Source organism: Martes martes, assembly GCF_963455335.1.
Source record: "Martes martes genome assembly, chromosome: 12".
Lineage (NCBI taxonomy): Eukaryota > Metazoa > Chordata > Mammalia > Carnivora > Mustelidae > Martes > Martes martes.
This window is the reverse complement of record NC_137900.1, coordinates 84,752,088-84,777,261: the sequence shown is the minus strand read 5'-3', so window position 1 is coordinate 84,777,261 and position 25,174 is coordinate 84,752,088. Positions and strand designations below refer to the sequence as shown.

Below are 25,174 nucleotides of genomic sequence, written 5' to 3'. Positions count from 1 at the left end.
TGTAACTCTCTTTGAGGAGACACTTTCCTATTGAACCTCAACAGCTCTCCTCCCCGCAAAACAAACCAACTTTTCACAGTACATATACACTCACATCTTTCTCTTCCCTCTCTCCACTTGGTGCATATTTGGGTAAAATCTAGAAAAGGGGAAAAAGCGTGGTTGCAAGCAGGGAGAGCCAGAGGACTGGGGCAGGTGAGAACATCAAACTTAACCCCTTAGGGTTGTCTCTGCAGAAGTAGGTCTAACTAGTCATTCAGATTGCTACTTAAATTTTCAGTGTCCAGAGTATATAGTGAATCTTTTTGGTATTGCTTACTCTTTCACAGGTAAAATCCCTCCCATGCTGTCAGTCTTCTTGCCATATTCCAACCCTTTACTTCAAGGCTCTGTAGAATAACCGTTCCCCATCACTATATGCTTCCTGCTAAAGAAGGGATCGGAGAAGAAGCACTTAGTGCCTGGCTGAGTGTTCGATTCTTAACTCCATTAGGTACTCATCCTGTGTGATCTTGGACAGGTTTCTTCATTTTAAACCGTGGATAAGAAATACTTTAGAAAGGTGTTTGAGGTCAAATGACAGAATTTATATAATGTGACCTGTACGATACCTAATTTGCTCAATTAATAGTGGTAGTGATAGTTACATTTACTCAGCTTATACTAAAAAGACTCCCAGTGCGAAGTCACATACTAAAACTGTCTTCAATTCATAACGAGAATAATGAGTGCTTGATAGATCTGAGGAACTGAACCTAAACACAGGTAAACTCTTCAACATTCACTGAAATGTGGTATTAGAATCAGTATACTGTATTTGCTGCAGTGCTAATAATGAGCTAATTTGTTATATACCTTATGATTCATCAAGGAGGTGGGTATGTTTTTCCCTACCCATGTCCTTTATCCCTAGTGCCTAGAATGGTACCTAATACACTGTGGGTGTGCTGCACCCCTGTACCCCTGCAAAAAAAAAATCTGTTAAATGAATTTTTGTAGCCAGCACATTACCTGATTAAATAGGACTGTGTGGTGTGTAAGAAGCATTAACAATGGGCATCTTGATATTCAAGCAATGTATATTGAGGATTTAGCTGTGTTAAAGTATTTTATAACATTATGTTAGAAGCATTTTCTTATACATGATTTAACCTTCACAGCAGCCCTGTGAGGTGGCTATCTGCCTTGCTTGATAAATGAGGAAAGTCTCAGGTTTTACCCAGCTCCTCCCACTCTGAAGTCCAATGTGCTGTCTGCTCCCATTACTCTCTAGGATGAGTGTAGGAGCCTCTTAGCTGATACAGTTATTCTCAGCCTCACAGGGTCTCAGCTTCTTTTGGTGCTTGTGATTTTAAGAAGTACGTTTGCTATAAGGGTGGTAAGTTACCTATTATATTTACAATGCAATTCGAAACCAGGTGGATAGGGAACCTACAGCAACTCTTATGGCTTAGACTAAGATGAACCTCTGTCCTCAGTACTGAGGTAGATTTTTAGGGGTTCACAGAGAAGCTGCTCAAAAGTCCCGTTTCATGTATTGGTGCCAGTATGAACTTCTAATGTGTCTTGGCCATTCACTAGCATGAGTGTCCTGCTAAATGGAAGCCATTAAGTTCTCGCAGTCCAGAGATCACAACTGGGATTATAACGATGCAGTAGGCTTTATTTTCCTGTCTTCCCCAGCTGCTAGACCCACACTATCCAATGCAAATCTTTAGCTATTATCTTTCCAGTGGCTGGCTGCCTGCTGAAACATTGAAGAAAAGTCATGTCGAGTGGCGTTTCTACCATAAATTAGGAAAACAGTGCTCTCTCTGTTCTACCTTAGTGCTGCATTTACCTGTCCGCATTATTGTGGCCTGAGGTTTTGCATGGACAGTGACTTGGTGCCTAGTAGCTGCTCTTCACAAAGCCTCAAGGAATTGAGAGAAAGGGCTGCCAGGATATCTTCAGGCTAACTAGAAAATTCTGTCAGCATGAATTCAGTAGCTCAGCTACATCCAGATTGTCAAGGAGGCCTTTATGATAACCCAACTCAACTGTTTTACCTTTGAAGAACCCAGGTTCCTCACAAATAACTTTCATTTAACACAGTCATGTTCTGGCTTTTCCCCACCCCATCTCTAGACTAGTGGTTTGTTAACAGAGAGCTAGCTTGCAGGTAAAGGGATTGAGAGAAACTGACCAACATTTCCTGCAGTATGGTATATTTCAGGTGGATTTCTGGTCACTGATCTAACCTCTAATCAAATAAGCAAAGTTAGGCATAGTAGACTTGTGTTCCAGTGCTTCCATTGTTCAGAATGTTTTATGTGCCTTCATGCCCTGATACCAGGTTCCTGAGCAATAAATTTTTAAAAGCTGTTTTTCTTTGCTTTTGGCATTTTTGTCACTCCTCAAGCCCATCCCCTCTGCTGTTTCTCATCTGTTTTACTGGACACTGTAGGAAAATGAAATGGCTCACAGTTTCATTGTTTTTAATTTAAAGACTCCAAATTCAGAAAAGTTTTGCTTCTCCACAAAATTGAAACACCTTTGTTAAAGTTCACACAGAATGTTAAGCTTGAGGTTTTACTGCGAGAAGCAGCATTGTTTTTCCACCAAATGCCCCATAAAACTATTATTTTTATATAAAGCAAATAGGCAAGCAGGGCTTGCAAGCAAGCACTGCAGTGCCATATGAATTTATATTGTTTTAAAATAAGAAACTTTGAAGAAGATAAAATGAGATGAGTTATTACATTTCTTTTGCTGTTTCCCACCTCATGAATATTGAAACATTCTGAATCTTTGGACTTTTTGACTACAAGAGCATGAAGAAACATGGCCATTCTGGTAGTGATGTAAAGGGAGTCCAGGGCAAACCTTCTTTTCACTGCCTGTGCCTTTCATCTCTTTTTAGCAGAATCTATTGCCTCCAAATGTTGACTGTCTGTAACAAGATGATACCTTTTTTTTTTTTTAATAAGAGTTTGTGATGAAAATCTGACCTTGGGGATGAAAGAAGTTACCTAAATATTTTTACCATTGTCCCCCTTTAAAAATATCTGTGTTGCAGTGAGCATTATTTGCAAGCTGTGACCACTGGACAAAAATACCAGAAAGGTTGAAAGACCTTTGGTTTGCCTTGTCTTTTCCTATGCAAATTTCCTCTGACTCACTCCTGTCTTCCATTGCCCCCTTTTCCAACACTCCTGCTATTGATGATTGAATAAAACTTATCTTGCCTTACTTTTAACTTGAAGTTTAAAGTCTCAAAAAATAAGTACATTCCATGTTTTTTCTTGAGATTACATTACTTAGCAGTCAGTCAACCTTTGTCATATCTAACTTTTAGGAGATTCTAATAATTTATAGGAGTTTGTTTCATCTGGTACATGAGCTTTACACAGATGCTTGTATTGACCATAGTTCAGCATTTTGATATAAAAACATTAAAATGAGTTAATTGTATGTTTTACATTATTAGAAACAGAATTAAGCAAATCTGGGAACTAGATCCTCTGTGAAGTAAATACCCATAGGATATGGCTACATATTCATAATATATCTATGTTTATAAATTACATTAATAGTTTTTTTTGTGTTTTTTTGAGGGTTCACATTTTATGAGTAGAAAGGGGCAGTGAAATGAGATCCTGTGTTGTGAACTTGTGGGCAGAGGTTAGAATGTGAAGCAATGCAAGTATCTGCTGTAGAGCTCACCTGGTCAGAAAATAAGTGTGTAGCACTTCAGCCTTTAGAGCATTGCAGCCAGGGGAGAGAGCCACGGTTTGTTCTTTCATCGATCTGTTTTCTGCTGGGCATTATGCCTTTGGTTTCAGTTAATGGAATTCTGTCAATTAGAATATGAGGAATCCAAAAAGTGTCAGTGATCTTGTCTCCCATTTAAAAATATTTGCAGTGTATCACTTGGCCCACACAAACATACTCCCTTCTGTGACTGTTAGGATTATACTAGGAAGAAGTGTTGGGTGGGCTCACCTACATCTAAGAGTTCTTAAAAGGGAATGGCGAATCTGACTTAAATGGATTAGACAAAGAGTTATCCCTCAGGAAATATTTGTATGTTATGCATTATAAATAATTGCACCAATTTTGCTTAAAAGCCTAGGAGTTTAGAGGAGATGTAAATTTGGCGATCCATACTTGGGTTTAGTTTCCTGTGCCATCTTCTCAGATGGGGATATTTATCATTAATCACATGTTTGAATTCTTTTACTGCTCTGGGCCATCTAATCCAACTTTAAAATGTTAGGGCAAGTCAGATAACTGTAATTAGATAGTATTCTTTGCTGCCTTTTCTTTTTTTTTAAAGGTAGAAAAAACTTGAAATGTTCCAATATACTTCATTTTTGTAGTTGTAATAATTTTGTTTTAGGAAAGAAATAATGAAGGAATTTAAGGTGACATTTGAAGAGTTCTCATCAGTGGAGCAAAGTATGAGTTTATTTAGTTGTAAAAAAATTTATATTCAGTGTATTCTTAGTAAGTCTCAAGTTATTTACATGAAAGTGCCCAGTTTCTCTGAAGAACTGACCAGCAGTTCTTCTGTAGAGGAAAGTCGTTATTGCTCCTGGTCCCAGATTTGTGCTCTTTGTGCCCCGCCAAAGGCAAAAGTGCTATGTACCTATTTTGTGCCCCTGTAATGTTATACACATGCTTAATAAGATCCCAGATTCTATGTAGCAGTGGTTATGTATTTGTTTACTGAATGAATGCTTTTGTGCTCCTGTCCTACTTGTGCACAGAACAGCTCTGATGACTATTTACTTAAGTAATCATTGTGCACGTAATTTAAGAAGAAAGCAACAAAACAAAGTTAAATCGTGAAATCTTCTGGGAGTCTTATTAGTTCACTCAGATGCTGCTCTTCTTTTTATTTTTATTGTTTGGTAATTTGACAGGAACCCCTTGGTCAAATTGTATCTGTCTTTCTTTATTCCATTTTCCTATTAGAAAAGGTTGCGATGAAAGATCCTCCGGACTTATTGGACAGGCAGAAATGCCTGAACGCCTTGGCGTCTCTTCGACATGCCAAATGGTTTCAGGTTGGCTTTTTGTTATTATTTTATTGTTATTGTAGCCTTGTGCAGGTTTCATTTGGAACACCTGCCACTTAATAATGGTTTCTGTGCACGTAATGTATAAAATGGGGCGCTTTCTGCCTTGTAGCATTATTGTAGGAGTAAATGAGTTAATTTAGGTAAGGTGCAGAGTATAGCTTCTACTACAGTTAATGATGTTTAATTATCATATAATCTTTTTTGGCTTAGTACTCTGAATTTCAAATGATGGCTTATAAAATACAAATAGGGATGAGAAAAGCTAAAAGATAAGAAAGATGGTTGCCCAGAATGGGATTGCCATGAGACTATAAAAGCTATTTTCGTAATATGCTTCCTTTACTTGAAAATCTGCCGTTCTAGACTACAGTTCTGCTGCTTTTAATAACTTAATTTTTTGGTTTGCTTGACAACTGATGACTGAGTGGCTGATTAGTATTCACTTTAAAGAACGTATCCATGATCCGTGTACTTAAAAACCAGAAGATTGGTTTTCAACAGGGATATTGGAATCATTTTGTTTGTTTTAGGCAAGGGCAAACGGATTAAAATCATGTGTAATTGTCCTCCGCATTCTGCGTGATTTGTGCAACAGAGTTCCCACATGGGCACCATTAAAAGGATGGGTAAGTACTTACGGTTAAAAGCAAATTCTGTAGCCGTAGTCAGAGGAAATTACATGTAGAAATTACATGTTATCGTAGAATGGCTGCATTCTGAGTTAGGTGTGCATTATCTTTTCTCTAGAAAAAAAAAGTTGTACATCTTTTTTATACACTTTTTTTTACACATATAACCTGTCTCTTCTACCTCATCATATTCATATTGACAAAAAGGTTCTATACCTGTTAGAAGTGACTGTCTTCTTGAACTTTACTCTGTACTGATGGCTGATTACTATTCACCTACTGCCCGTGAAAGCCTCCTTGACTGGCACATTTGTCTTTCAGGGCTACTTCCATTTAAAATAAAAATTACCTGATATGCCAGGATATGGCTCCCATATCTCTTTTTCTTTCTCTTTGAATGTAGACCCTTAAATATAAGTTTGTTTTAGGAAGTAGAGTTGGGCAAATAATACACTTAATACAATTGTGGATGTAGTTTATAATGTATATTGCAAAACTTATTTCATTTGGAAATTATTATGCTTGGCCCAGTCAAGACCACAGTGAAGAATGTTATAAAACAAAGCTATAAAGGGACATTTTAGATTAATCTAGCAATTATTTGATATAGTACATGAGTTTTTAGTTTATTAACTATGGAGATTTGGCCTTTTGTTTATTCTAATAGTACTTGGGGCAGGCTATCTGAAGTGAAGTTGTAGGTGGTTTGAGTGCTTCCTAGGTTAAGTAGGAGATAGGTGGGCTGGGTTTGAACATTGATTAGTTATTAGCTATTACTAACTTAGATGAAAGCTTGTTAAATATTTGTTAAATTAACTAGGTGATCACAGTTTCTTAATTGATCCTTTCAGGTTAACCAAAAACAAAGTTTTGGTAACAAAATGTCCTCTGAATATGTTATCTCAAAAATGATTGATTTAAAAACTCTGGCTGGGATGAAAGTTGATAATCAAGCAGGAAAAGTTTAACTGGGCCTTAGATATTAAATTGACTTTCACCTTTTTTTGGCCTCCATTGTAGATAGAAATGTCAGCTCACATTTAACTGGAATCCTTTTAACACTTGGTGCATGTACTAATTTGTAATTTAATATCTTCTAGCCACTAGAGCTTATATGTGAAAAGTCTATAGGTACTTGTAATAGACCTTTGGGCGCTGGGGAGGCCTTGAGACGAGTAATGGAGTGTTTGGCATCTGGAATACTACTTCCTGGTAAGGGTTTCAAACTCTGGAGGCAGAAGAATCAGAAACATTTCATTTTAGTTTATTTTTTTAAATATGTGCTAAATTTGTCCTCTGCACAGGAAAATGATGTGTAGGTGGTATTTTGCTTGGAATGTTAGCAACTAGAATGTTTGAATGTTGGAAAAGTGCTATAAAACTCTTTCAATAACTGTAATTTATGTTTTATATGTACTAACATAAAAGGTACTAATAAGATATTGTGTCTGCTATGAATTTGCTTTACCTAGAGCTCTGAATTTGAAAATGTAGATGTTTGGTTAAAGTGTTTGAAGTTCATTCTGTTTGCGGTCTGGTGTTTAATTTTGAAAAATTAAATTTGGTCTTATTTTACATATGTAATCCCTTTAAAGATCTGGGATGGTTCATCATGCTGTTTCTAAATTCTCAGAGTAAGACCCAATTTTGTCCTTAAATATGTAAGTGACTTCCAGTAAAATAAGGACATTTAACTGTTAACATATTGAAAATGAGTGTCCTTTTTATTCCATTTAATTGAGCAGACTTTTAACCTAGTTCCTCAGTTTGGTTTTTTTTTTTTTTTTCTTTTTCTCACCATTCTTTTTTCTCTTTTGTGTTAGTTCATGGAATTCTAAACTCAGTTCTAAGTGGTGCTTGTGTCTTTCTTTTGCCTTTGCCGAAGGGGGTCCTGGTCTACATGATCCTTGTGAGCGAGACCCAACAGATGCTCTCAGCTATATGACCGTCCAGCAAAAGGAAGATATTACCCACAGTGCTCAGGTAGAAGATGGGGCATGTCACAGTGATCTATTAGAGAGAGAGAGATCGTAACTTTATTTTCTGAATCATTCTATTTAAACACTTTTTTCTTGGCTATTATTAAGGCTTTTGTCATCATAAGGATAGCATTTAATGAATGCCTTTTTAGCTACGTGTACTAAAGATTTTATGAATGGCCATTGAAATTTGAATAAATATAATCTTTTGTCTTTAGCATGCACTCAGACTGTCAGCCTTTGGCCAGATTTATAAAGTGCTGGAGATGGACCCCCTTCCATCTAGTAAGCCTTTTCAGAAATATTCCTGGTCAGTTACTGATAAAGAAGGTGAGTGTTTTATTGGGGGTGGATGTGGGCAGTGGTGGAAATGGTCATGGACTGCATCTCTTGTTAGAATGGAGGGAACTTTATTGTTAATCCAAGTCGTGTATTGCTTTTCTTCCTGACTTTCTTCTCTTTTCTCCCATCTAACATCAGCTTAATACCATTTATTCTTAATAGTAACAAACTCACTTAGCTGTGTTGCCCAGATTCCAATCTCTCCAGTTTACACTGCACAGATTTAGGTACCACACTTTGAGAACTGGTGGTTGAAGGGGAAGAGATGAGCCATAAGCTGAGAGGAGATGTTGTCATGGTCACTGACCAGTTAGATCTTTGTCATGCTTGGAAGCGTTATGTAACTAAGAAAGAGAAAGATCTAAAGGAGGAGAAAATTATACTGGAAAATTCAGGACTATTCCATTTGACCTAGTCTGTCTGAAGTTGCAGTTTCAACAGAGCATAGGTTTTGGGGTCTGTATGACCTTGGTTGGTTCCAATCAAAGCTCTACTACTTACTAGCTTTAGGCCTTGAGCAATGGGTTCATCTGTCTCTGTGGGGATATTACCCCCACTTCATTGGCTGATGTCCCATTAAAATGCCCAGCTCAGTGCCTGGACTACAGTAGATACTGAGACGTGAATCACTTATTCACCTCATTGTGCACAATACATGTCCCCCCTCCCCTTCCCTTTTCCTTGTTATGCTAGAAAGTGGGATGTTTAACACAAGTTATTCTTCACCTGGGACTCAGCCCATCTCCCATAATAGATATTCTAATTTTATATGACAAAAATAATGCAATGGCTTAATCTATCTATTTAAGCAACAGAATTCCAGTGGATTAAAAGACTTTTCAGGGAGTCCACAAAACCAAAACTGTTTCATAATAATTCTAAGGCTTCTTCCTTTCTTTTAAATTTTTTTTTAAATTTTTTGGTCTTGGGACGCCTGGGTGGCTCCAGTGGGTTAAGCGGCTGCCTTCGGCTCGGGTCATGATCCCAGGGTCCTGGGATTGAGTCCCACATCGGGCTCCTTGCTCAGCAGGGAGCCTGCTTCTCCCTCTGCCTCTGCCTGCCTCTCTGTCGGCCTGTGCTCACTCTCTCTGACAAATAAATAAAATCTTTAAAATTTTTTGGTCTTTTCCATTCTTTTCTCGTGAGTGTGCACAATTTTCTAGAGGCTGCATGTGATGTGTGATAGCATCATCACTCTGGCGAATGGAATGCTTTTTTGTGTAATCCTATATTAAAATTGTTTTAATTTTGAATATGCTAAATATTGATAGATATTACCCAAAAAACAAAGCTCTTTGAGTGTTCAGTAATTTTTTTAAGAGGTTAAAGTGATCCTGAGATTAAGAATTTGAGAATCACTGCCTAATGCTGTAAACTTCTCAGGGGTAATGAATTCTCCAGATGCTACTATGTAACTTAAAAACCTATGCTCAGTAAGTCTTTGTGGAATGAAAGCTACCTTCTTCCAGAGGGTGCTCACAGAGCAGCAAAGATTTTTTTTGGCGTAGTGGGGGGCGGGGATTGGGGGGGGCAGAGATTTTTTTGAAAATGGTATACATAGCCATGTGACATTAAGCACTATCTGTGGATTGAGTAAAATTTTCAAATATTTATAGAGATTCTTGTGATTGGTGTAGAAAATTTTGTTTGAATCATTGAATTCATAATAGCTCTTTTGGTTTTGTATTTTTTCTTTCACTAGATAGTAAAAGTATATCTACTGTTGCGTGGCTTAGGTTTTTTTGTTGTTGTTGTTTTGTTTTGTTTTAACTTTAAAGGTATTTCTCAAAAGTTAGGGAACTGTTGATCTGTCAATTTATAGCTTAAAATAGAACCAGACTGTCAGTGTTTGTATTCAAGCACTATCAGTTACTGACTGCCATGAGCTGGGCAAGTCACTTACCAATCTGTGCCTTAGCTATAGGAGGAGGGGACCATGGCCATTGCCTCCAAACTCTTATGGCATTGTTCCTCATATCTTCATGTTTTTAGTACCTCGCTTCCTGACATTAGCATTTAAACTTTATTCTTGTAATTCTTGGTGATTTCACTATGCACTCAGATGATTTTTTTTTTCTAAAATTTTGACTTCTTAGTTCCCTGATTTCCTCTTCCACAAATATTTTGTCTTCTGTCCTACCTCAGTTACCCATACTGTGGACATACCCTAGACCTATCCTCAGTAACTCTACCCTCTCCATAATCTTATTTTTAAAAATACCACTTCTAACTGCCTCTTGTCATCATCATTCTATCTAGAACCCTTACTCCAGTTCTTGAGCCTTACTGCTGATTCTGTTACCTTTTCATAGTTTCTCAACTTCCTCATGTTCCCTCTTCTGTCCCTTCTCTGCTTATATTCCATGGTCCATCATTATGATGACTCCCTAGCACATGCCTTCACTTTCTCGATCCTCTCTTCTGGGCACAATTCTGACTCTGGGGAAATCTAACTCTGTGCCTAGACCAGGCTGTTGAACATCATTGGAGGAAAAATACAGTCATCTTGACTTTTCCCTTTAGGTCTCAGGTGTAAATAACCTTAAGTAGACCATTTGTGTTGTCTAGCAATCCTCCTGTAAGTTCTAGAATTCTCCAGTTTTCCTAGATAACTGTTTTACACCTTTTCTCATTCCATGCTTCTCTTCTAGCACTTCACTCTCATTCGATGATCTTGTTTGCTCAAAGGACTAATGTATTTGGATAAAGTCCCTTGACTGTGATAGACTATCCAGGCTCTTTTTTTTTTTTTTTTAAGATTTTATTTATTTATTTGACAGAGAGATCACAAGCAGGCAGGCAGAGAGGGGGGGTAAGCAGGCTCCCCACTGAACAGAGAGCCCGATGCGGGGCTCAATCCCAGGACCCTGAGATCATGACCTGAGCTGAAGGCAGAGGCTTTAACCCACTGAGCCACCCAGGTGCCCTGACTATCCAGGCTCTTAAGACCAATCTTTCTACTTCTCTATAAGTGGACATTATTCCAGCAGTTCTCTCTTTTCTCACCAGTATCAACTCTTCCCTTTCTACTGGATTATTCAGCATAAAAACCCGCTGTAATGCCTCCCATTTGAAAGATGTAACTAGGGGCGCTTGAGTGGCTCAGTTGGTTAAATGTCTGCCTTCAGCTCAGGTCATGATCCCAGGGTCCTGGGATTGAGCCCTACATCAGACTCTGCTCAGCAGCAGTCTGCTTCTCCCTCTCCCCAGCCCCTGGCTCGTGCTCTCTCCAGCCCCTGGCTCGTGCTCTCTCCCCTGCTCCAAATAAATAAATAAAATCTTTTTAAAAAATTGAAACATGAAAGCAAACTCCTCCCATCCCCCCCATTTTGTAGTTCCCTCCAACGGAGTCCCATTCTCTGCTCCCCTTTATAACCAGTACTTTTGGAAAGAGTGGCGTATTCTTTCTCCTTTTCTTCACTTTTTAAAAAACCTACTCTAATCAGGCTTTCTTCCTCACCACTCTATCAAAGTCTTTGTTGTGGGTTTCATGTTACTGCACTCAGCAGTTAGCTTTCAGTCCTCAGCTGACTTTTTAGCCACATTTGAGGCAGATGAACACTTTTTTTTCCTCCCAAATTTTGCTACGATATAGTATGTATACAGAAAAGTATAAAACGTATCATTTAGAAAATAGTGATTAAGGGGCACGTGGGTGGCTCAGTCTTTAAGCGTCTGCTTCAGCTCAGGTCTTGATCCTAGGGAGCCCTGCATCGGTCTCCCTGCTCAGCAGGAAGCCTGCCTCTCCCTCTCCCTCTCCCACTCTCCCTCCCTGTATTTCCTCTCTCACTGTGTTGCTCTCTGTCAAATAAATAAAATCTTTAAAAAAATGATTAAAAAATCACGTGCATTCACCACTCTTGTTAAGAAAGAACATTGTTAGCTTCTCAGAAAGTATCTTTTTGTCTCTCCTTATCACCTCCCTGCCCTGAACTACTAACCATTCCTGACTTTTTGATTATCATTTCCTTGGTTTTCTTTAACCAAGAAAATGTGTATGCTTTCCTAAACAGTTCGATATTGCCTAGAATTTTATAAAAGGGAATCAAATTAAGTTTAATCTTTTGTGATTGGCTTCTTTCTCTCCCACATTGTTTGGGATATATTCATGTTGCTGCATGTAGCTAGTGTTTGTTCATTGTAGTAACTGCACAGTATCCATTATGAATGTGCTACAACTTATCCATTTACTTTTGCAGGACATTTGGAGTCTTTTAATTTTTTGGCATCCACCTGCAATATTGCTTTGAGCATTTTTATATGTGCCTCCTGGGGTGTATATCTAGGATTTACTATAGGCTAGCATATGATTTAATAAATAGTATATATATATGTTTATACCTTGACCAGCAGTGTATGAAAGTTCCTGGTGCCCTATATCCTCAGCAGCATTTATCATTGTCATAACACTTTTTCTGACATGAAATACTACTACTCATTTGACTTCTAGGTCATTATTTTCTCTTGTGATTTTTTTTTTTTTTTCTAGCCACCATTTCCTCAGCTTTGTTGGCTTTCCCCCATCTTCCTTATTTCTGAATATTTGAGTGTCGCAGAGTGCAATCCTCAGAGTATTTATTTACACCTAATTTTCAGGTGACCTCATCTAGTCCCTTGTCATGAAATATATATGTATCTCTACTACCAGCCGTAGCCACCAGCCTCTGACTGCAGACCCAGATATCCAGAGGCCTCTGCAGTGTCTCCACATGGATGTCTAAGAGACATCTCTTAGATGTCTAAAATCCAAATTCCTGTCCTTAACCCTGCCTCTGATCTGCTCTTTCCATAGTTATCCCTGTCCCATTCATTAGAAACTCTGTGTGCTCAGGTCAGACACCTTCACCCTTGAATCCTCTCTTTCACTCTGATCCAGACCAGTGGCAAATCCTGTCTATTTTCCTTTCAAAATATGTCCAGAATTCAGCTGTTCCTTTAGCTCCTTCACTGCTGTCATCCTGGCCTTCATTGTCATCATCTCTCCCCGAATTATTGCAATTATCTTTCCTATCTAGTCTTCCTTCTTCTGCCCTTGCCCTTGTTGTCTGTTCTCAGCAAAGCTGTACGTCTTTTTTTTTTTTTTTTTCATTCTTCCTAACGTTTTATCTGGAAATAATTACAGAGTCACAGGAAGTTGCAGATGGTACAGAGAGGTTGCCATGTTCCCTTCACCCAGTTTCTCCCAGGTTATATCTTATGTGACTACAGTACACTATCAAAACCAAGAAATTGATATTGATATAGTTTATGCCATTTTTATCACATGTGTAGATTTGTGTAACTAGCGTTACAATCAAGATGCAAAACTATTTCACTACCACCCAGATCTCTCTCATTTTGCTCCTTTGTAGCCACACCCACTCCTCTCCTTAAGCTGTCCCTAAGCCCTGGAGAACATGCATTTTTCTCAATCTCTATGATTTTGTTATTTCAAAGATTTTATATAAATGGAGTTATACCACTTGTGATCTTATGAGAGTGCTTGCCCCCCCGCCCCTAGCCCCAGCATAATTTCCTTGTGGTCCATCCAGGTTATTGTGTATATTAGTAGTTCATTCCTTTTTACTCTTGAGTAGTAGTCTATGGCATGGATGAGCCAGAGTTCATTTAACCATACACCTGTTGTAGGACATCTTGTTTGCTTCCAGTTTTGGGCTATTACAAATAAAGCTGCTACAAATGATCTCTCGTAGATTTTTCTGAACAGTTCACAAAAACACAAATTTTTGTTTCCTAGATTGGCTAGCAGTTTTCCTTTGTTGTAATGTTTTGTCAAGTTTTGGCTCTAAGATTATTCTGGCCTTATAAAATGAGCTGGGAAGTATCCCTTCTTTTTCTGTTCCTTGGAAGAATTTGTTTAAAATTGATGTTATTTCTTCCTTAAATGTTTAGAAGAATTTATCATTTGTGGGAAAGTTTTATTTTTATTTTTATTATTTTTTTAAGATTTTATTTATTTATTTGACAGAGATCACAAGTAGGCAGAGAGGCAGGCAGAGAGAGAGAGAGAGGGAAACAGGCTCCCCACTGAGGAGAGAGCCCGATGATGGGTTTGCTCCCAGGACCCTGGAATCATGACCTGAGCCAAAGGCAGAGGCTTTAACCCACTGAGCCACCCAGGCGCCCCTGTGGGAACGTTTTAAATTATGGATCTAGTTTCCTTAATAAGGAAAGGGCTGTTACCTTCTTACCAGAGTTTTGGTAAATTTTGTTTTTCTAGGAATTTGTCCATTTTACCCAAATTTAGAAATAGTTTATATGATTTTATTTTTTTATTGTCTGCGGTATCTTTAGTGATGTGCTCTTGTGTACATTTTATACCTCCTCTCTTTCCTGATCACTCTCTCAAGGAAATAATCTTAAAAAAAAAAAAAAAAAAGAGTGTAACATGGGGTGCCTGGGTGGCTCAGTTGGTTGAGCATCTGACTCTTGGTTTGGGCTCAGGTCATGATCTCCAGGTTGTGAGATCAAGCCCCAGTCAGGCTCTATGCTCAGCAGGGTTTCTGCTTGAGATTCTCTCCCTCTGTCCACCCCTCCCTCTGCCCCTCCCTCCGCTTGCACCCGCATACTGTCTCTAAAACAAATAAATAAATCTTTTTTTAAAAATCGGCTTTGGCTTTGTTGGTTATCTTCTGGTATATGCTTAAATTCTATTTCATTCATCTGTGCTCTTATCCTTTGTTTTTCCTCACTACCTTCTTTGTTTTTTGTTTTTGTTTTTTTGTTTGTTTTGTTTTTAGCTTTTTGAGATAGCTGAATACATTATTAATGTCTTGGTCTTTTATTATATGTACTACTAAGGCTATAAATTTTCCATTTTAAGTCCAGATTTATGTGCATTACACTTTTTTTTTTTTTTAAGATTTATTTTAGAGCATGTGCGAATGTAGGGGGAGGGGCAAAGGAAGAGGGGGAGAGAGAATCTGAAGCAGACTGAGCACAGAACAGATGGAGGGCTTGATCTCAAGAATGAGATTTTGACCTGAGCTGAAATCAAGAGTTGGATGCTTAACTGACGGAGCTGCCCAGGCGTCCCATGTTACACTCATTTTTTTTTTTTTTTTTTTAATTTACTCGAGAGAGTGAGGGCAAGAGGGAGCACAGAGGGAAAAGGAGAAGCAGACTCCCCACTGAGCATGGATCCTGATGTGGGGTTCAATGTGGGGCTCCATCCCAGGACCCCAAGATTATGAACTGAGCCGAAGGCAGATGCCCCACTGACTGAGCCATCCACGTGCCCTTACACTCCTTTGACATGAGTATTTTCATTCTTAGTTAAAACTATTTTTTGTTTTCCCTTGTTATCAGCTCTTTGACACATGAGCCATTTAGATGTCATCGCTTCATTTCTAGACAAATGAGGATTTTCTAGTTATCTCTTTTTGTGTTCTTGCTTATTCTGCCACCTGAGAACATACTTTTTATGATTTCTGTCCTTTGATTTCTTTTTTTTTAAGATTTTACTTATTTATTAGAGAGAGAGAGTGTGCAGCAGAGGGAGAGAGAGAAGCAGGCTTCATGCCGAGCAGGGAGCCTGATGTGGGGCTCGATCTCAGGACCCTGGGATCATGACCTGAGCCAAAGACAGATGCTTAATGACTGAGCCACCCAGGTGTCCCCAATCATTCTTCTTCATAAAGTGCGTTTTTGAGAACTCAATCATTTGGGTCCCTTTTGGGTCTGTTTCTGTTGTCTGCTCCATCCCTTGATTTTTGATCACATTATCTTGTCTTCTCATTCTCTTAGTTATTGTGAGTGCTGGAGACTTTAAGTGAGCAGTTGTAGAGAATTTAAAAGCTAGAATAACGATATTTTGGAGGATTTACATTTGTTTCTGGGCGATGGCTAGTGAAATTGGTGATCCTGGATCATTTGAATGAAATCAGGGATTAAGATGGGCTTGAGTCCACGTGTGATGCAGACTATTTTCTGTTTTATTTACTTCTAGTATCTGATATTGCAGAGGCCCAGTCCGCAGTGTGGGGGATTCAGCAGGCCTTCTTTGCTTGGTGAACTTCAGTTTTTGACCCCTGTGTCCTGAGTGCCTGCTGAAAGTTACTCTGTCCAGTTCCTATTAGTGGCTTCTCCTGGATTTGGAGGATGCACCTAAGGGAAATACGGCCTCTAGTGCCCAGTTTCCTTTATCTTGCAGATCTTGACTGCACAGTCCTTTAGAGTCCAGGAGTAGGGTTTTTTTTTTTTTTTCCCCCTACATTTTGTAGGAATGTCTTTTTTAATTGTTTTTCCCAGGAAGGCTTTTTGAATTTACTTACTTCTCGTACTGGTAAGTGGAACTTAAGTATTTTGTAAAAGTTCCTCTAGTGAATTGGTGGCAGCTAGGGTTGATAGTTACTGCCCCTCCTTGTCTTCTGTAATCATCCCCTTCTTTTTTAGGCTACTCCAACCACTCAGTCCTTTATGGTGTTTCTTAGCATGTTCCTATCTTCACACCTTTGTGTTTGCTGTTTTCTCTGCCTGGGGTTCTTCCCCAAATTGCTGAATGGCTCACTCTGTTATTTTCATCAGGTCTTCATCAGAGGGTCACCTTATCAGTGATGAGCACCACATACAAAATGGCAGTACCTCCACCCCCTCAAGTCTCATATTTTTCTCCCATTTGCTGACCGTCATATGACATGTAATTAGTTTCCACCACTGTGCATAAACTCCAGGAGACATTGTTTTGTTCTGTTACATGTCCAGCACATAAAATTGTCCTCAGTTAGGGGCATCTGAGTGGCTTAGTGGGTTGAGTGTCTGACTCTCAATTTTGACTCAGGTCATGAGGTCCGGGTCATGAGATCAAGCCCCTTGTCAGGCTCTGCACTGGGAGTGGAACTTGCTTAAGATTCTCTCTCCCTCTCTCTCTCCCCCTCACCCCCTCTCTCTTAAAAAAGAAAGGAAATGCTCAGTTAATATTTATTGTTGAATGAATATAAGAATGAAATTATGATTTTATGATTAAAGTATAGGCTTCATAGGTGTTTGTGAGGATTAAATAAGTTAATCCATTTAAGTGAAGACATTTACGGTTAAGGTACTAAGTGCAGTGCCAGGCATATGGTAAGTTCATATATTATTTTTCCTTTTTTTTTTTTTAATTTATTTTAATTTTTTTCCCCAGTCTTCCAAAATGCATTGTTTATGCACCACCCCCAATGCTCCATGCAATATGTGCCCTCCTTAATACCCACCACCGGGCTCACCCACACATTTTTCAAAATTGTTGCCTCTCAAATGACCACTTCTCATTTCTAGACATTATAGAGATAGAAAACTTCTTGGCTTTTTGTAAAGCAAGCCTATTTTTTGCTCATATTACTATTATGATTAACACCAGATTTTACAACCCTGGGGCTGAGATGGTAGAATGAAGCTTGTTAATCTGTGGAACTCTCTTTATGTAGCTGCAGGATTTAGAGAATAGATCTATGTGTTTAAGCCAGTTTGTGATTTCCAGGCAATCAGGAAGCAGCTTTTAATGTAATTTAATGAGTAAGAGAGTGATCGAATAGACATCATTCCTTTTTAACTTTTATCTCATAAGAACTCCATTCTGGGAGACTGGCACGCTCACAGTTTTATGTAATGCAAGTGAAATATGATACTAAGGAGATATAAGCAAATATTGTTCTTGTTGAAGAGAACATCAAGATTGATTGACCTGAGTGATAAGTATTGACTCAAGCAAATGCTGAAGTCAGTGTTTACCACAAGGGACAGTAAATCTTGATGATCAGAGAATATATAGTTAATCTCAGTATAATTACAGAGTTTCACTAGAAGTATCTGGAAATCTTGTGGAATGAATCTCTTGAGTATAACTTTCCTTTTGGAAAAATCCAGCAACGAACTTTTAAGTTGAAGACACAGAGTTCTTTAAAGTCCTTAGACATACTGATGAGCTTTTCCTTGATTGTTTTGAACATGGACAGCCAAGTTCCTCCCTTTTGCCTGACAGTGTGATTAGCTAGCTGCTTTGTTCAAGAAATTGGTAATCAGTTAAGTTAGTTTTTTTTTCCATACCCCTTATATCATTTATAAGTCCTCATGTTAGTTTGTAAAATAAAAGAGAAGGAGAAAGTATCTTTGATATTCACCAAGTGTAGTGGAAATACAACATCTCTGTATTTGAAGTAGGCAATGGTACAAGACTGCACGTGACACTGTTTCTGATAACATAGAAATTATTTTAGAAAGTTGAGATGAGAGGAAAGTTGAATCTGGACTGTAAATAAAATCTTTTTTTTGAAGTTTTTATTTTAATTCTAGTTAGTTAATTTATAGTGTTTTATTTTAGGTATAAAATATAATGATTCAACAGTTCTGTACATTACCTGGTACTTGTCATGACAAATGCACTCCTTAGTCCCCTTCATCCATTTACTCAACCCTCACCCCACCTCCCTTCTGTTAACCATCACTTTGTTCTCTATAATTAAGAGTCTGTTTCTTAATCTCTCTCTTTTTCTCTCTCTCCTTTTTCCCCTTTGCTCTTTTGTTTTGTTTCTTAAATTCCATGTGTGAATGAAATCACATGGTGTTTGTCTTTCTCTGACTGACTTACCGCTTAGCATTATACTTTCCAGCTCTACCCATGTCATTGCAAATGGCAAGATTTCATTCTTTTTTATGACTGAATAATATTCCAGGGTGTGTATATATAAAATAAAGAATGAGATATACCGTATGTTTATCTTCACACACACACACACACACACACGCACACACACACACAACATCTTTATCCATTCATCTGTTGGTGGACACTTGGGTTGCTTCCATATCTTAGCTGTTGTAAACATCAGGGTGCTTCTATCCCTTTGAATTAGTGTTTTTGTATTCCTTGGGTAACCCAGTAGCATGATTGCTGGATCAGAGGGTGGTTTTATATTTATAACTTTTTAAAGAACCTCCATACCGTTTTCCACGGTGGCTGCATGAGTTTGCATTCCCACCAGTGGTGCAGAGGGTTCCTTTTTCTCCACATCCTCACCAACACTTGTTGTTTCTTGTGTTTTTTGATTTTAGCCATACTCTTAGGTGTATGGTGATAGCTTGTTGTAGTTTGATTTGCATTTCCCCAATGACTGGTGCTGTTCAGCATCTTTTCATGTGTCTGTTAGCCATCAGTATGTGTTCTTTGGAGAAATGCCTTCTGTCCACTGTTTGGTTTGTTTTTTTTTTTTTGTAAGAGTAATCTCTACACCCACCGTGGGGCTTGAACTCACAGCTCTGAGATTGAGTCACATGCTCCACAGACTGAACCAATCAGGCACCCCTGTCCATTTTTAAATTGGATTTTTTGGTTTTTGAGTGTTGAATTGTGTTAATTCTTTATATATTTTGGATACTAACCCTTTATTGGATAGGTCATTTGCAAATACCTTCTCCCGTTCCATAGGTTGCCTTTTGGTTTTGTTGTTTCTTTTGCTGTGCAGAAGCTTTTTATTTTAATGTAATCCCAATAGTTCATTTTTGTTTTTGTTTCCCTTGTCTCAGGAGACATATCTAAGAAAAAGTTGCTGTGGCCGGTGTCAAAGAGGTTATTGCCTGTGTTCTCTTCTAGGGTTTTTATGGTTTAAGATCTCACATTTATGTCTTTAATCCATTTTGAATTTGTTTTTATGTATGGTGTAAAAAAGTGGTCCAGTTTCTTTTTTTTTTTTTTTTTTTTTGGTGTGGCTCTTCAGTTTTCCCAACACCATTTGTTGAAGAAACTGTCCTTTTCCCATTCTGTATTCTTTCCTGCTTTGTTGAAGATTAATTTAGCATATATGTGTAGGTTTATTTCTGCGTTTTCTTCCAATTTTGTTCCATTGATCTGTGTGTTTATTTTTGTCCCAGTACCACATTACTTTGATTATGTAAATAAAATCTTGAGTAGGATTTGAGTAGGCAGACAAAAGAATGGTTTCTAGCATGAGAATTAGAGTCCCCAAAGAGTAAGATTTTAATATGTGGATTTAAAAATTTATACAAATAATAAATTACAGACATATCTGAAAAGACATAAATAAAAATAAGTCAAGTCCTTCCCCCGAGATAACTGCCTTTAACATTTTGATATATATCTTTCTAAATTTTTTTCCTGTTCATGCATATACAGGTGTAAAAAATGCAAAGATATTTGTGCAAATGTTTATCAGTACATGTGAATAAATAGGAAAATAAATACTGATATAAAGGGATAGTATTAAATTATTCCATAAAGATTCATTTAAGAATTTTTGCTATTATAAAATTATATATGTGGTAATTTAATTTATCAGTGAAAGTATTGTGGTCTTTGTGATTCCTAAGATTTTCCTTCCTGAACATATTAGCTACATTTGGCAGAGTAAGTACACACATTGTTTTGACTGATAGTGAATCTCTCATAATTTTTTTAGGTGCTGGGTCTTCAGCTCTGAAGAGGCCATTTGAAGATGGATTAGGGGATGATAAAGATCCCAATAAGAAGATGAAACGAAACTTACGGAAAAGTATATAAAACCTTTCTTCTTAGAGATGGGAAAAGATTTGTAGTCTCAGATAGAAAAATAAAAATTACAAAGTGACAAATTTGATTGATTTGAATTGGAGTTTTAAGAATATCTTAACTGAGAGACTGATGATTAGATAACTTATTTTCTTTTCAGGCTTCATTGCTTTAGGTATATTAGTATTGACAAACAAAAATTGATGCTATAGTAGTTCATATCACTTGTACAATGAAATGTTAGTATAATTAAAGTGATTTTACAATTACTTATGAAGTGAAAATAATTTGTATATGTGTTTTCAAATTCTGGTTTTTTAAAGCCTGGTGAATTTATAGTGGTCACTTAGAATCTACAGATGCATAGATTAAAAACAAAATGGTTTAATTTCTTATCTCATTCTTTTTTTGTTTTGTTTTTGTTTTAAACAGTTCTGGATAGTAAAGCAATAGACCTTATGAATGCACTAATGAGGCTAAATCAGATCAGGCCTGGGCTTCAGTATAAACTCTTGTCTCAGTCTGGCCCTGTCCACGCCCCAGTCTTCACAATGTCTGTAGATGTGGATGGTACAACATATGAAGCCTCAGGACCATCCAAGAAAACAGCAAAACTTCATGTAGCAGTGAAGGTACAGTATTGCTTTTATTTAGCAGGGTTTTGTTATTTTGTGTTGTAAATAAGGTGCTTATTTTTTGAAAATAACAGAATTTTTAAAGATTTTAATGATAATGATTTGAATATTTTTGTCACCTCTAGATTACAAAATTTTCCTTTTTTGGTTATGAAATAATATGTATTGATTATATAGAGTTTGGGAAATGCAGAGAAAAGTAAAGACAAAAACCATGGGGCAGATCATTAATATTTATATATAGGATGTTTGTTTAGGTTGAGCTCACAGTGTATATAATTTATCCTCTGATTTTTTTTTCATTTAGTGTGTCATCAGTGTTTTCTCATATTATTAAAATCTTCACAAATAATTTTTAATGGCTGTATGATTAACGTGATATGGATATACTATTATTTGTTTAGGCATTTTACTATTCTTTGAATATTTTGCTATTTGCAGACTTTTCCGGTCATAAATAAATTTAATTATTATCTTCATGCATTTGGTGCCTTTTCTGTATTTCAGAGTATTTCTATAGGGAATACAGTCCCACATTAAACCAACCAATCATGCATGTAGGTTTGTAGAAAGTCCCTAAATCCTGGAATTTTTAGTACACTTGCTCTCTTACAGACAAATGTAGAAATGTCAAAGATCATTTTTAATTTAAGAAAAGTTCTGTTATGTAACAGTATAGCATAAGATAGAATTGGTCTGTTTTCATGATCATTCCATTTTATAAGGATTATTAAGGATTTTTGTAGGGATTATTAATATAGATGTGAACATTATCCTAGATTCTAAGGATACAGTAGTGAATAAAACAAAGCCCTTGGCTTCCTAGAGCCTGCATTCTAGTGTGGAAAGGATTGGAGACAGACAACCAATACACAAATGAATAAATGATAAGGCATGTAGTAATAAGTGCACAGTGTAGGAAAATAATAACTGTAAACATATAAAACAACATACTATTTATGTTGTGTCTTGTTTATAAAAGGGGCACTTCAAGTATGTTGAAATAGTATGAGTTTAAAATGAGGCAGAAAAAATGAATCCAGGAATAAAGCTAAAAATACAGTTCAGTAAGTTAGCTATAATGTATGCTGAGACTGAGTCACAAGTTCAAATCTCAGTTCTCTAGGATCTGAATCAAAAAGCTTGTGGGGAAAAAAAAAAAAAAGCTTGTGAAATATCCCTTCACAGTGGCATAAGAACAGTTGATTATAAGAATCATAGTTGTTTTGGTATAGAGGTCAAGTGGGCATTCTCCTTGAGTGGGTCTTCATAAAAAAGAATTGTAATGACATTCTTTAACATCATATGTGATGCAGTGACAGTTTGTGGGTTATTATAATTGCCTTTAATGTAAGCTGGTGGCCTCACATCAACTTGCAATTCAGTAAAATTTGGGGACTAAGAACAGCAGATTTTGTAATATGACAGGACTTAGATGCTATTCTCATAACTACTATTAACATTTTGGCATGTACTTTTCCAAGCACCTCCCCCCCCACCTTTTTTAACCTGCAATTCCAAAACCCAGAATGCGCTGAAAATGAAAAATAATTTCCGAGGTTTGATGAAAACTCACTTGATGGGAAAACCTGACCTGAATTGATGTAGAACTACTTTTAGTCTTCATTATTCCATTTAGTGTGAATATTTTATATGTTCCTTTGCACAAACATGGGATAGCATCTGAACTCAACTGGGGATTCAGAAAATATATAGTAAATATTTTGTGTTAGCTTTCTAAACTCTGAAAAACTATGAATTTCCAAAACAATCTGGCCCCAAGCCTTTTAGATAAGGAGTGGTGGGAGCTACGTAGTGTGTATACAAAATATATAATTAAAACATATTATTTTGTTCATCTAAGAATGAGGTTTTTTTTATAGTTATCACAAAGATTGTTCTCCTTTTTAGTGATGGCCTGATATTTATTTTCAATCTACTGTAATATAACTGATGATTTTAGATTTTAGATTTAGATGCTTCCAGTTGGTGCTTTATATCTTTAAATTTAAACTAGTCTAATTATCCCTAGTCTAATTATTCTAGGAGCACCTGGCTGGCTCTGTTGGCAGAACATGCGACTATTGATCTTGGGGTTGTGAGTTCAAGCCCCATGTTGGGTGTAGAGTTTACATAAAAAAAAAAAAAAAAAAAGAAACAATTAAGGATACATTCCAGAATGAAATTTCTAGATTAAGAAGAGGGCATATTTGAATGATCCATTAATTCACTAAATAGGTATTGGGCTTTCTATTATATGTCAGGGATATATGTATATTGCCACCTTGCCATTTATATACAAGTTTCAAGTTCTCTTTTACAAATGAATTTGAGAGTGTTTTATATCTAATATGTGTTTATGAAAGTAGATCCTGCTAGATAAAAATCCTTAGATTTCTTACTACTAAGTAAGCTTGGTAGGAGTCTGTACTTGTCATGACAAATCACACCAGAGAATCAAATGAAAACAAAATACGAAAAAGTGGTTCCTGCTACAGGAGCCTGGCCAGCCAGCAGCAGACACCCTGAAGTGATGGAGATCTGTTGCCAATCTTTGATTTCCTCTTCTAGTGTTTTTTTCCAATAGTCCCTCACAAAGAACATAATCAGCCACATTCCATGAAAAGAATCTTAGTCATTGTGGAAAAAAGGTCAGCTAGAAGAGGGCTGGGAGTGAAGGCTCTTTGGGAGAGGATCTTGCAGCCCTCAGCTCTCCACCATCCAGGAGCCGTGAATAGGACTTTCTTTTGAGTGGAGAGTCCTAGAGTAGAGTATGTTTTTGTGTGTTTTCTTTTCACTTTTGTCCTGTAGTCTTTAAGGTTATCAGCTTTCCCAGCCTTAACCACCTTCTAGGGGGTAAAAAGAGGCATCGTTACACTGATTTCCCAGTCACCTTGTTTCCAGGAATAATCTTGTGATTTTTCAGCCCAATTGATATGTTTATTAAGATTTGATTTGTTCACCAGACACTTGAAGCTCACGTTGTTGATGTATCAATTTTTTGACTTCAGTGTTGATTCCAAGCAAACTTTGGTTTTAGAGGTCTGAGAACTCATAACTTTTTTTTTTTTAACTTTTGTAGCATATACTAGCTAATAATAGGAAAATGATGTAATTTGACATTTTTTGTTAGTTGGTCAGTATTGCAAATACACTGTATCCCTTGAGATTATGCATCAGTTTTATAAACTGTAGTGTAGTGTAATATGTTGCTACAATAACAAGTAAATAAATGAATATGATATGTGAGAAAAGCATAGGGAGAAGTGGTGTTAAATAAGTCACCTTAGACTTATTTTAACCGTCTATGTTAAATTTGGAAAAGCTGCATGTCTTTAGTTTTTATTGGAATAAACAAATCAAATTTATTTGTGACTCTTGACTTTTAGCCTGTATTAGCTAGTGTTCATTCCAAACTGATAACTGTTCTTTCAGAGATGAGATTTTTCAGGGAGAGCATATTTACAGGACTCATATAGTGGAGGTGTTTTCTTTATAAAATATTGATGAGGATAAACCAAATGATATTGATATACTTAGTTTTATCATACTACCTGAGAATTTCTAAAACTTAAGATATTGAAAAGAGGTTCTTGGCTTCCTTCCAGTGATTACAAAGAATTGACTTATGATTTGAAATGTTCAACAGAATGCCAGAGTTTCCTTATGATAATTGGGTGAATTAATTTCAAATTCTCTTGGTACAAAGTTCTACTTATGTCCGTTTTTTACCAATGTACTATTTTATTTATATTGGCAGAATCCATTATAGAAGATGCCATTGTTTATGAAGTTTGGGTTGCCTGGTCTCTCATTTGTGGGACTATCATAACTGTTTTTTGAGACACTGAGTATAGTTGGAATAGTAAAGAAATATGACATTGCTTTTACACTCTAGCACTTAAAACATTAGTCAAAAGCTGAAACAAGTACAGAGATGTTTAGGAACCTATCCATATGTTTTGATATAAACCTTTAAATTAGTAACTGACAGTGCAATATTAGCCTGTTTGAAAGAGGCTTTTTTAAAAAAATGCTAGAA

The 25,174-nt window shown here is 36.9% G+C and overlaps 1 protein-coding gene across 4 annotated transcripts in view; it reads left to right on the top strand.

Annotated features, from left to right (window-relative positions):
• Positions 1 to 25,174, top strand: part of STRBP (spermatid perinuclear RNA binding protein) — a 150,099-nt gene that overhangs the window by 93,624 nt on the left and 31,301 nt on the right. For all 4 annotated transcript variants that reach the window (XR_013967687.1, XM_080819192.1, XM_080819191.1 and 1 more), the window contains 7 exons: positions 4,960 to 5,051; positions 5,597 to 5,692; positions 6,796 to 6,907; positions 7,581 to 7,678; positions 7,893 to 8,004; positions 20,409 to 20,501; positions 20,930 to 21,129. Coding sequence is in view for 3 of the 4 variants with exons in the window: in XM_080819192.1 (XP_080675318.1) it covers positions 4,960 to 5,051; positions 5,597 to 5,692; positions 6,796 to 6,907; positions 7,581 to 7,678; positions 7,893 to 8,004; positions 20,409 to 20,501; positions 20,930 to 21,129 (803 nt within the window). In the remaining variant the exon portion in view is untranslated. The remainder of the gene's footprint in view (positions 1 to 4,959; positions 5,052 to 5,596; positions 5,693 to 6,795; positions 6,908 to 7,580; positions 7,679 to 7,892; positions 8,005 to 20,408; positions 20,502 to 20,929; positions 21,130 to 25,174) is intronic.